Below are 13,081 nucleotides of genomic sequence, written 5' to 3'. Positions count from 1 at the left end.
CCAAAGTTTTTTCCAAAACTTATATCTTCCAGATGAAAAAATCAGCAGCTGGAGCATGGATTGGAAAAAATGAAGTGTGACACTTCCACAGGCCACCTACATTGTTGAGATTTCTAGTTAAGGTTTTTAAATTTTTTATTTCTAATAAAAGTTAAGACTAGGTTGGTTTAGAAACAGGTTTGTATTTATTTTCTGTAGATTAGGTATTTTTAGACTTCTGTAGTCATGGACAAGCTTGGTTGGCCCAAGCTTATGAATGCTGTAAGCCACTACAGCCATATACCCGTACTATTTGTCAATCAATTGGAATTGCCATTGTGTTGATCTCTGGCTTGGTGAATTGATTTTTGGCTTTGGACATTGGTTCAAACCACATGCTACAGTGAGTCACCTCCATGCCATGCTTTGCTGGGATGGTTTGCTTGATTGAATGCTGTGTGGTTTGTGAGACATCTACCTACAGTTATTCCTCTTCCTCAAATTTTAGTGCAACCACCTATTCCAAGCTGTTTGCATTTGCTTGCTCTTACTGGAGCAGCCAAAACAAATATATACTTGCAATTATAATTGCTGATGTGGTACTTTCGAGCATTGCACACTAAGGATCACCAAAGCCATTTATCACCCAGCTATGTGCAGTACTATTAATTTGTGACCAGAAAGGGTGTGCTATCGTTTGTTCTTAATTTTGTTACTAGGCAGATGATTGCATGCATATCAATTTGATTGGATGATTGTGGATACCCCTGCTGGGCTGGATATTGTTGTTTATTTATAATATTTGTGCAGAACATGCAGTGGAATAAATTCTGAATTTTGCACCTTGGATAAAACCTATGTAACCTGGTTTGGGTTCCAGTTCAAATTCAAAAACGTTAAAGTTCAATTCGAATTTGAATTTAGCAATGAGGTTCATATAAAGATCACCATTAGGTTCATCCATAATATATACATATTTAAATATTTAAAATGTGTGTGTGTGTAATTAATATTATATATTATATTAATATATTTGTAGTTTTTTATAAAATATAAGTTATATTAATTCATAATATATGTGAGATTATTGAAATTTATAATAATATTAATCCTAAAGGCTAAATCTTTTAACTATATAATTTTCAAAATGTGTTTGTGTGTAATTAATATTATATATTATATTAATATATTTGTAATATTCTTTTTTATAAAATATAAGTTATATTAATTTATAATATATGTGAGATTAATGAAATTTATAATAATATTTACCCTAAAGGCTAATTCTTTTAACTATATAATTTTCAAATAATATTAATTTATTATTTATATATGATAATTTTATTATTTACAATAGGTTAACTTTATAACATGCTAACCTTATTATTATATAAGGTAACCCATAACCTTTCTATAATTTTAGACCTGCAATGCATGATTTGAACCTTTCAAGGCTTGGAAGTTGGTAATCTACCCAATCTGGAGTTTAAGACTTGTGTATTTCTTCCATCTCGGCTGTCTTCAAGAATTTTCAAAGCGACACGTCCCAAGAGCTCTTATGCCAAAGGCTTAGCTGTGGGTATTTGTGGGCATGTGTCCAGAGTCCAGACACCCATATCTCCCTTTCGAGCTGGTGTATGGACATTTTTTAATAGAATGTGCATGGCTGGCAGTGTGGGCAATGTCATCCTCTTAGGAGATGGAGGTCATTTCCCCACCCCTGCATTCGCCTCTTTGACATTCACTATTACTGGACTTGAATGCAGGGATAGATCATAGACGAAAAATAAGCTGAACCTGCACTAATTTAAACAGACCTTAATGAATTTTTTGAGGTTCGCTGAATTCTGTACCTCAAGGTTCAGATCTGGCAAACCCTGTGACTTAGGATAAGATTATACAAATCCAAGTTTCAGGCAGATTTAGGAGTGCTGTATGCAGAACAGGGATTCCCATCCACACTTAGTGAACAGAGTAGTGAAACAGATACAAAGGCAGGGATCTCAGCCGAATAATAATTTCATTGTCAAGTGACTGTTTAATTACAGAAAACAAATATAATATCAGCAGAGGTTCCATATTGGTGAAACAGACAGGCCATAGGCATACCATTTGCAGATCATTTCAGGTACCCTGACCAGAGACACTTGGCCTTACACAGCAGGAAGCCCTCAAGCTTTATTTCCATACTCTCTGGTCACCTTCTATGCTAATCTCCACCTTCATGATCAGTTCATTTTTTACAGTGCTGACATCTGTGAGGGCACTAAGAGACAGAGAGATATCAACATTCACTCCAGTTCCAAATCAGTGCAGGCTTATGGGATTCTCCCCATTTCCTGGAGATATTAGCAGCATTGTTAATGTAGATCCCATCCCAGCAGTCAAACTAGATCATCCAGGCCCCAACAATGGGTCAACAAGCCCCAACAATGGTCAAAATCGTCTTTGTTGCAGTGCGGTAAGCAATCCAGATCTTCCCCTAGGTCCTTGTCTAGAGACTAGACCCTCGTGTTCAGTTCTCATGCTTTAGCCTAGATCAGCACTCCACTTTATGCATCTTGTTTTTTATAGGAACTGTCATTGAGTTCCTGCTTTGCATTGACATCATGGTATTTGGCAGTCCCATTGACCTACTTCATTGGTCATATGTTGGAAACTTGGACATTAATGAAACCGTCTTATCTTATCAATAGTAGAACCTTGCCATATCTCCTTACATCCTGTAAGGTTCTTGGCATCAGCCCATACCAATTTCAATAATTCACATTCCAAAAAATGACTCAAATACTTACCTGGCCTCTTCACGACATAATCTGAAGATTATCCCATGTTGGGACCTTGTTGAAGAGTACAAGCCACATAAGAACGTTGATTGTTAGATGCTCTTTAAACTTGCATAACTCCTACTTTTTTCACCTGGTCCAGGAGCAAAAGCTATTGAATATCCCAGCTTTTCTGTATAGGATCCTCCTGAAGGTTAGCAGTCCAAAGTATGTCTCATCTTCCTCCTCCGTCAGTCTTGAGGATGCTTTAGCCAAAGCAGATCTAAAGCTGGTCCATTCTCCTGTCCATCTGTCTTCTTAAGTCCAAGGCTCATTCAATCTTCCATCCTGATGTCCATGAAGATCCTGTCACACTATCATATACATTAGCTAAGGAGTGGAGGACCTCCTGTGCTAAATTTATTCTAACATCCCCATCAAGCTTGCATATCTCTTCCACCTATCAAAGGATCTAGACCTAGTCTGATTTTCTTCACATTCCCAATTCTCCATCCTAGATAACTCCCAACCAGAAGGGAGTCCATCACCATTGCTTTCCAATGATAGATCCATTGGTGAAAATAATTCTTGGACTCCTTATCATGCTTCCCTAGACATTGTTCCTATTCATTTTCTTTGCATACCCTTTTGCCAATAAATTGCTGTAGTTATTAGCCTCCAAAGACTCTTGGATGCAAGAGCTTCCCAAACAGATGAAGATGATTGAGCTCCTAGCCTCCTACTGCCTTTCACGGTGGTTCCTTTGCCTCTTCTGCTTGTCTATAGGAATCTGAAGCAAGTCTTCGTTATTTTATTGACGATTGACTCGGGATTAAAAGCAATGGAGATCCAAATAGAGATGACCTCAAGACAGCCTTGACTAAGGTGCATCTACCTCCCAGGGATAGCCACTGATTGCACCAAGTTTGCATCCTTTTAACTCTAATATGTTAACAAGCCACAGCCAATATTTGTTCACATATGAATTTGGTTCCAATTCAAAATCAAGATGATTCCACCCTGAGTCAAGCCCCCGAACCTTGAAGGGCGCAGATGCTTTTGATTGCTTGTTCATGCCAAGGAGTGGCATTGTCAAAGTAAATTGCAGGTTTCTGGATATTGACATCCATCCCATCCTGAAACAAAATAACATCTACAAATAGAAAATAAGCCATCCAAGGGCCTCTATATATTTGGATCCTATTTAAGGCCCTGCTCTTGTGATGTGCAATATCTCGACTCAGGCCTTCAGCTACTAACAAAACACTAGAGGGGATAGTGGGTACACCTGCCTGAGCACTCTAGAAGACTTATAAAAGGAAAAGAAGGAACTATTTATCATGACAGCAAATGTAAGATCTCAAATAGGAATTTATCCAGTTCATAGAGGGATATGAAAAACCCGCATAAATCAGAATTATTCTCAAATATAGGTTGCTTACTGGGCCATAAACTTTGGATAGATTAAGCTTAATCACGAAGAGTTCCCTTTTCTCCGCCCTTGAGGTATGGGAGCCTCTTGAGTGATCCCCACAGCTCCCTGTATGGCCTTCCACTAAGGAATCTGAATTGTTCTCTTCAGAATGCTTCATACAACACTGGCTTGATATTCAAGTTTATCACCTTGGCTATGATATTGTACATTGCAGTGCACAATGGCATGGGTCTTATTACCACCCAATTTGTAGGTGTGTGATAAAAGCCCTAATCCACAATGCATAATCCAATATGAACCTTTCAGGAAGTTCATCCACTGTCACCTCAACAACCTGTCCTCTCACTTTAGGCTTGCTCTCCTTCGACTCAATGGGATTTTCCCTATTAGGATTATTGATGCTTAATCAAATGAGCACAAGGTGATGTGGATAGTAGCCTCAGTAAAACAGTTTTTTGGATATTTTTTAGTGTTTTTTTTGAAAAGGGGGAAAATGGGTGATGGAGGGATATATGAAGATCAATGCCAATATCCTTCTATGGCTGTAGATTCAAGTGGTATCAAATGGAAAGATGAGATCAAGAAGAAAACCCTTTTAAGTCTGTTATTTGATGTTTGTGGATTAGCGAAAGAGGTTAGAATCCAATAGCTAAATTATCCCCTTGGCTAATCAAGAAAAAATCATGAAATTATGGCCCCACTAGAAGGGATTCCTCCACAGGGAAGGCCTTTAACCACAAGATTGACTATGGCATGAAATAGGATCAAAATCCTTGCCAAGGAACTTTAGAGTGTGGCCTAGCAAGGAGGATTAAAACTTACCCCAGACCAACAACGGAGAGTGTGTGAGAAGAGCCTCTAGATATCCTCCTTCCAAGTGATAGAGTTTCTCTTCAAATGGATCGACATTGATAGCCTCGTGGTAGTGTTGAGCAATCACAGTAATGCCTTTACTTATGTAGATGAAATAATTAAGAAAGAACAGCTTCTAAGTAAAAAATATTCACCAAATAAATAAACCCTTAGAAACAAAATTGCTCCCATATAGATATTTCCTTTAAGCTCCAAGGAGAGGAGTGTTCTCACGACCCAACCATAAGTACAAATGAGGAAGCTCTCCTAAAATCAAGTAATTTATCGAAACATGAAAATAAAGCGCTCAAGCCACATGTACAAAGATTTGATGAATAAATGCCCTCAAAAGGGAGGGTCGATCCTCCCAAGCAAGAGAAGAAAAGGTCCAAGCTGCCATGTTTAGCCTCCAAAGGTGCCAATGATGATATAGATGATTAATGTCCTGACTCCTTGTGGTCCAAGCCTCAACATTTGCTGAAGTAAACCTCCAAAGGTCCTCTAAAGGTGCATACCCTCCTTAAAGTTATGGTACAATCCAACATCCACTCTCTTCCAGTGCAACAACCCTATGATAGGCTGAAATGCATCCTTAAAAGGGTGTTACATCATGATAACAGCTCCAAAAATCATGTCAAATAATGGTCCAAAGTCTCCAAATATTGCCCATGGTCATACATTGGGTGAAGGCACTTCGTGAAGCATGGAAGATGTTCTTTCAAGTCAAAATTTAGGTCATAAAACCCCCATCTAGCCAAGTGACGTCAAATTTAACGAAGTTAATCCCCACTCCAACTCACTTATTTCTCAAGATAATTCATCCAAGCTATATACACATCATCTAAAGTGCATTAAGAGGGTGACACATCACCCAAATCATCCAAGTCATGCTGTCCATGTCAACAAATCACCTTGTGGATTTCATAAATGCAAATCAATCCTCAAATAACATGAAAATCAACTCCAAATGGACCAATGGGGAGAGTGTTCTATGGTGTGACACATGGCATACATAGGACAGGTCCAAGTGTCCATAAATAGCCCCAAAACTGCCTTGGGAGGTGTGACCAATGCCTCGACATATATGAAGTACCTCGAACAGTGTGAACTTCCTTGGGAAGCATGAAGGTACCCAAAAATCAGAATGAAACCATATCATGAAGGAAGGCTATGCTGTACCATAAACTGCCTTCATATTTTTTTTTACTATGGGTACCCCTGCTAAAAAGAGGGGTAACAGGTCTAAAGTCCTCAAATGTCTGTGGGTAATCATCCTTAGTATTATATTATTTGATCCTTCTTGTATAAAATAGCATTAATACTATACTATGAAATTCTATTACATGTTACATTATCAAACACTAATGATGCAGTCAACAACAAAAGTACACTCTCTGTTACAGAAAGCAAATTTCCAAGACAGAAAAACCAGACAGATGATAAAAGGCAGAAGCTTTCAATTGCCAATACTGATTTTTTTTCCAAAGAAAAAATTGAACTTTTTATTAACCAAAATAAAAAGTTACATAGTATATGCATTAAGCATTCATTTTTGCTGTATGATTTGCAGATCATAGAGCCCACAGGATGTAAGATATACTATCCTGTCAAAGAAACGTGAAATGTGCTGTTCCTGAAATCAGGAAAACAACAAGAAAAGAAAAAATGATCCAGCTGGCCTATGCTTTCCTGCCCTTCTTCTTCTCCACTCTTCGCCAACCTCCAGTGTTGGGAGTGGTATCAATAATGGCAAGCTGGTTTTCCATTGTATTCGTTGGTTGTTCTTTGTCAGATTCCGATCCTTCGGAGCCATGAGTTTGTTTGATGCCACTTACTTCCAGCTGAGGTTCTTGTTGCTGTTCCATATTGTTATGCCCCAAGTTTGTCTCCTGGGTCTTTTCTTCCTGTATGTTTTCCTGTCCCATTTGCTCGCCTGTAGGTTCTGTCTTCAATTCCTCTTCTTCTAGCGGTTCAGTATGCTGCCAACCTTTGGGTTTTTTTTGTTGTTTCTTATTTCCTTTAGGCTCCTTCCTAGCCAGTGGACAGGCGTAGTGGAGGTGCCTTGTTTGGAAGCATCCGCGGCATTTGAATTCTGTGTTCTCATAATCAAGCGGTTGTGTCCATAGTGAATTATTACTCAGGTCCACTTCTACGCATATTTTGGCAAATGTGAAGATTCCCTGAGAAGTCCTATCTTCATCTGATTTTAGGAACTTCCCCAAGGAGTTCCCAATGGCTATTAAAACTTTGTGATGCCAAAAATGTAGTGGGAGGTTATGTAGCCTTACCCAAACTGGCATTGTTGAGACTACCATGGTATTGGCATCGAAATCTGGGAACCAGGGGGTGATGAAGAGGCCAGCATTGCCCCAAAACCAAGGCCCCTGATTGATAATGTTATCTCGTTCTCGTTTTGTGTTGAATCTGACTATGAAAAACCCTTTTGGGCATAGATAGATTTCACAGTTGGGTGACCATGTGGAGAAGATCCATTGATGCAGTGCATTAAACTTTCGCTAGAAACCATTAAATCTGTAGATAACAGAATTTTGGGCTAAAAACGTCTATAGATCAGTGACCTTTGGCATAGATACTGTAAGCATTGGAGATTCCGGCTTTTGATCCACAATGTAGGGGCCTGGTAGTTCAGATGTTGGTGCTGGTTTGTTTTGCATGTGTTCCTTTCCTTTGACTGCATCACGGAAAGAGCCTGAAGTTTTAGAGCTGGCTCCCTTGCATCTGCCTCGCAGTCTCAGATTTAGAATGATAGTTGAATCTTTGATGATGCCATAGTCCTGAAGTGTATGATTGTTTTGCAGACTATGTCTAGTATATATCAGATTTTGGTATTTTGTTGGGGTTCCAAGTTGTTTCTGGATTTCCTTCTTTAAATCTTGGATAACCATCCCCTTGCTGAGCTGCATGCAGTAATGTCTACCCCCTATCGATTTGATGAAGATTTGTATCAGATCTTCCTCCTTACATAGTGAAACAACCTTGTTAAGGCCTCGATCTATTGGATCAGGCATTTTCTCTGTAAGCCCAAGTGCACCCCAGGGTTTTGGGATCTGTCTGCGTCGTGATATCTCTAGATCTGGCTTGTAGAGCTCCTTTTTCAGAGGCCCAGCCACGCTACCGAGAGTACCAGCTATCAGCAAGAAAGCCTGGACCTCCAAGGCCATGGCGGTTTTGGCCGGATCCGCCCCAGCAATGATTCTCGCCTTCCGCTCCATGACGTGAGCCCACTCCAGTCCAAAAGAAGATGAGAATGCAACAGGCCGCGCGTCCCATGACCAATCGCACGCATCCCCTTCCGGCCAGACAGCCTCTCTCTTGTCTTTACGCTTGTGGATGGCGGGTTGATAAGAACCAGGGTCTAGCCGTACGGTAGATCCATGTTCTACATAGTAAAAATCACCCCGTTTCAGGAGGAGAGAGCATACCCTTGCCCTGAGTGGGGATCGATCTTCCACAGCGTAATCATTCTCTGGTTCGAGTCGGAGCCAAACTATTGACAGAAAGTCATATTCAACTAACCCTGCTATCAATTTCCTATGGGGGCTTCGTGCTGTTCCATTATAACCCCATTCTCTGGTTTGCAGTGCTGCGTTGGCACAGATCTCTGTTTCAGAAACCCTAGCCATTACGAGATCTCCCGGACTTCTCTTTGATAGTCTTAGCTTCATATGACATGTTGACTTCATAATGAGTATTCTAAGTCTTTATAAAGGAGTCTCTTTCAATTGCCAATACCGATATTGAAAAGAAAACTCTGATTCAGAATTGATAGTGTGAATACCTTTTCATATCCAAAACTTTTCACTTAACACCCTTTTCTTCCCTATTGTCTCTTTTCTTCCCTATTGCCTATCTTTTTTCTTCATACCTCTCTAATTTCCCAAACACAGAAAAAAAGAATTGATTCTGTTTGCTAAAAATTTGGCTCATTTTCCACATGAAGATGGAAGGTCAACGCCCCAAGGGGTTGGATTTTGTTCTTGAAAATTGATTTTACTGAAAAGTATTATTGTGACTATTATTTACTTATGTTGGAGTCATGGCATCATTAAGAAATGGCCCAGATCATCCATTGATGGTAGGGGTTTAAAAAATGATGGTCAACCACTGTCAGTTTTCCAGACATGACAGTTTTTTTGGTTGTATGTTCTGCATAGGTTACAATGTTTTTCTTATGCCTTCCCATTTTATACAGAATTTACAATGTTGCTATACTATTGTGATTCACATACATTATAAGCATAGAAGCCTGATACTACTCTGTTCCCATGTACTCTTGGCACACAATTTAATTATAATTTACCTCTTCCAAATTTTACTGGAGGTGCATTCTTCCTACATTAGATTGCACAAAATATAACTACAAGCAACTAAGTTTGCTCTCATTAACTGTTGCTGATAAACTATGTTGATGTCTTTGCATAGACTGTATCCTTAAGAACAACATAATAACTGGTGTTACATTATATGTTTTAAATGGGTGATGGATCATTGCTAGATCTTTAATGGATTCAGAATAGTTTTGTCAGTGGAAATGGATTACATATATCAGAAACTCCCTACCTAAAGAAAGCAGGCACTATAAAGTTTATAAAAAATTTCCAGAGGCCTTGAATGTGGCATTTTTTAGATGTTATATGACAGAAAGCAGTCAAAACATTTTAACCAGCCAGGAAATATTTTATACCTAGTTATATCCAAGCAAGCCTGAATTCATTCGTAGAAACCTTTGCAAATGTAGTATCCACAATTTTTCAGAAAATGTGATGTCATGTCTATTATTTAGAGGATATTTAAATGCCCCTGCAGATTATGATTAAAGGATGCAAATTTCAAGGAGACCGAACTATCCTATTCTTATTATCCTGATCTAGAATGGAGTAGCTAGTACTATCTGTGATATTCTGCAGTATTGGGAACCAAACCATTGGGGTTTTATTCTTGAAAATCTCATGATGTGAATGCCCAGTTGGAACATTCAGTGTCCCAAGGAATCAAGTGTTTTTATAGATGGTTATCATAGTTCAAGTCTCATATTTTATATTCCATGATATTGAAAGAGTGAAATATTGTGATGCAATTTTGCAGGTCCGTGTAGCATGCATAGAAGGGCAGCCACCTCTTGATATTTGCCTCGGACAGCATTTGTATCTGTCAGTTGGTGATTATTACCTTAGTTTGAGAACATGATGATATAGTTTTGCTTCACCTTTTTCCAACTCGAGGAGTGTCATCCGAGGTGTATATTATAATGAATATTTAAAATTATAAGAGGAAAGGAAAAAAATCATTTTCTGATTCACCAACTGAACTCACGCCGTCTTCATTTCAGCTCTTTTGTTTTTAGCTTTATAAATATATTTTGATGGCTGATTTGTGAGGAATCCAAAATCAGCTTCTTTTCTTAAAAAAATGGATCAGTGGAAATGTTCACTAGTGTGAGCCATTGAAAGTGTATGAAAATTCCAGTTCGTTTATGAAACATAGGTATATGGTTGGTTTACTTAACACTTGCTTTCAAACTTAATCTGTGGGTCCTTTTCAATGGTTATCCTTTTGATCTCCCTAGTTAATCCTTTCTTCACTCTCACTAACTTTCAAGCTTTTGTCCCTGATGATGGGTGATGATGGGTGGAGTGTCCACTTGAAATGTTGGACATTTCGAAACTGTTGACACAGTGATTATCCAAAAGACTCTTAATGGTTGTCAACTAAGAGCCCATATTGAGTATTCCATTAAGGCAAACACTGTTGGTATAACTATAAACTATCACAGAAGATTGCACATAGCTTGTTTTAACCAAATTCCCAATGTGAACGGGCAAGTATACTATCAATAAGTTAAAAAATGCTATTGACTACATGATAATGATGTCTTCATTTATTTTTGAATGGCATCTTGGAAAATATGTACATAGGCTTTTCAATGGATAGGCTTCTTCTAGAAGATTCATTATTTTGTATAGACATTTTATAATTTGTCTGGTTGCTTGTTTGATGGAATTTGATGATTTGATGGTGAAGCTCTGCTTTTGTATTCAATTAGTGCAGAACATATGCACAAAAGGTAACCTGGTGAAAATGTAGATAGGCTTTTTCTAGAAGATTCATTGTTTTATTTTTTATTTTGTTTATTTGTTTGTGAGGAAAACACTTCACAAGAACTTCCCTGTGATCCATGAATGTTAAATGGAGTAAACTGTCAACCTTGATTATGGAGACTAACCTCAAGGGGATCAAGAAAGTTGAACCCATGACCTCTCCAACTTTGTAGGAGATCTCTCACATCTAGGTTATGACAACTTGACCTAACTCTTGAGGCTAGGAGATTGATTACTTTATATAGACATGTTATAATTTGTTTTGATTTTTGGTTGAATAGTATTTGATGACTTCATAGCTAAAGCTTTGTCTTTATATTCAATTGGTGCAGAAAATATGCACAAAAGATAACCATAACCAGGTCACATTCCATAAGTATACATTAATAATTTGGTAAACTAGTATAAAGCAAAATAAATAGAAACAAAACATACTAGATTTGATGATGGGTACCGCAAGTTTTACCATTAACCTTCAAACTCTTGTTTATGTATTGTGATCTCCCATCTTTCAAGTGCACCCACCTATATATGCAAATGAGGGATATCACTTTTGATACAAAAGGATTTTCCTTTGAGTGATCTGTATCAAAGTGAAATAAGATGATCTGTTTTAAGGATACCTTGAACTGATAAGTTTGAATGGAATTTCTCCATAAAGACTATCATGCAACCTCGTGATGAATGTGGAGCGAAACAACCGTTGTTCATTATTTGTATGCTAAATTGGTAAAGTCTTCAATTTATTTCATTCATGGAATTACCAGTAAAATCATGTAAAATTAGTTTAAGCCTGGATTATGATAGCATTTCAAACCAACTTTACTGTAATTTATACTAGTTTATCCTACATCAATTATACAAATTTGTTGTAATAAAAAAAACACTAATAATAAAAAGAAATTACCACCAGGGACTTTGAATTATTATTACTTCACTGAGTTTCAATTGGTAATAACACTAATTGATTATTAGTGGAAAATATAATATTCTAAATGAATTTGTAAATTAACAAAACATTTCCTTCCAACATATTTAACCTCAGACAACCCTTATTACATGTTAAAAATTTCATGGTAAGTTTGACATTTCATGATAAGTTTGTGTTAACGAGTTTTAAAGTGTTTTTAACTCTTATGATGGCTTTGTATTATGAAAGGATTTATTGTTCTACGGTCAAGCTAGATTAGATTATTTATGGAGCCTTGGAGTCCATATTTCAATCCAATATCTAGACATTTCTCTTACTATTCATCTTTGTGTTTGCCTCTTATAGATCCTCCATATTTGGGTTGAAGTCTTTAAGCAAAAGGGTAGTATTAGTGTAGTAGGTTCATCACCAAGACCAATAAATTGAGGAAATTATTGTATTTATCTTGAGTGGAGTTTGGACAGCTTAAAAAGGTAGTATTAGTGTAGTAGGTTGATCACTAAGACTAATAAATTGAGGAAATTGTTGTCTTTACATTGAGTGGAATTTGGAGTGAACAAAATTTAGGTAAATCGTTTGAAAAGATTTTGGGTTACAAAATTGCACTGATTAAATGTATGACTTGTCAAGAGAGATGCCATCTCTCATTGCAAATAATCCAAAATAGGTACTTAGAAAATGGGATAGGAAATCATCTCAACACTCGCAAATAAGAGGGGTTCTAGGAAATTAATCAATTGGACATAATGTTATAGACAAAATGAAATGAGGATAACTACTATAATAATATATTAATAAATAATAAAGTGAAACAAACATAATAAATAAATAAATATAAAAGAATATCAAATCAAAGTCACTACTTTTCACTAAGAAAAGAACAAGGTGCACGTGAGCATTTATTTACATTGGAGACACTCAACGTAAAATCATCATTCAGTTTTCTTATGTACATTTACATATATTTTGGTTATATCCAATTATTAAATCACATCATAAA

General features: G+C 37.3%; 1 protein-coding gene across 1 annotated transcript in view; it reads left to right on the top strand.

Annotated features, from left to right (window-relative positions):
• The window catches only part of LOC149156938 (isoleucine--tRNA ligase, cytoplasmic-like), a 322,103-nt gene extending 311,546 nt beyond the window's left edge, over positions 1-10,557 (top strand). Inside the window, exon 27 of the mRNA XM_089438854.1 lies at positions 10,138-10,557. Coding sequence (XP_089294980.1) covers positions 10,138-10,239 — 102 coding nt within the window. The 3' untranslated portion in view covers positions 10,240-10,557. The remainder of the gene's footprint in view (positions 1-10,137) is intronic.
• The last annotated feature ends 2,524 nt before the right edge of the window (positions 10,558-13,081 follow it).

Source organism: Pinus tabuliformis, chromosome 9, assembly GCF_031772625.1.
Source record: "Pinus tabuliformis cultivar Carrire ecotype Pingquan chromosome 9, CPIR1, whole genome shotgun sequence".
Taxonomy (NCBI): domain Eukaryota; kingdom Viridiplantae; phylum Streptophyta; class Pinopsida; order Pinales; family Pinaceae; genus Pinus; species Pinus tabuliformis.
The sequence above is the reverse complement of the archived record's forward strand: the minus strand, read 5'-3'. Positions and strand labels throughout refer to the sequence as shown.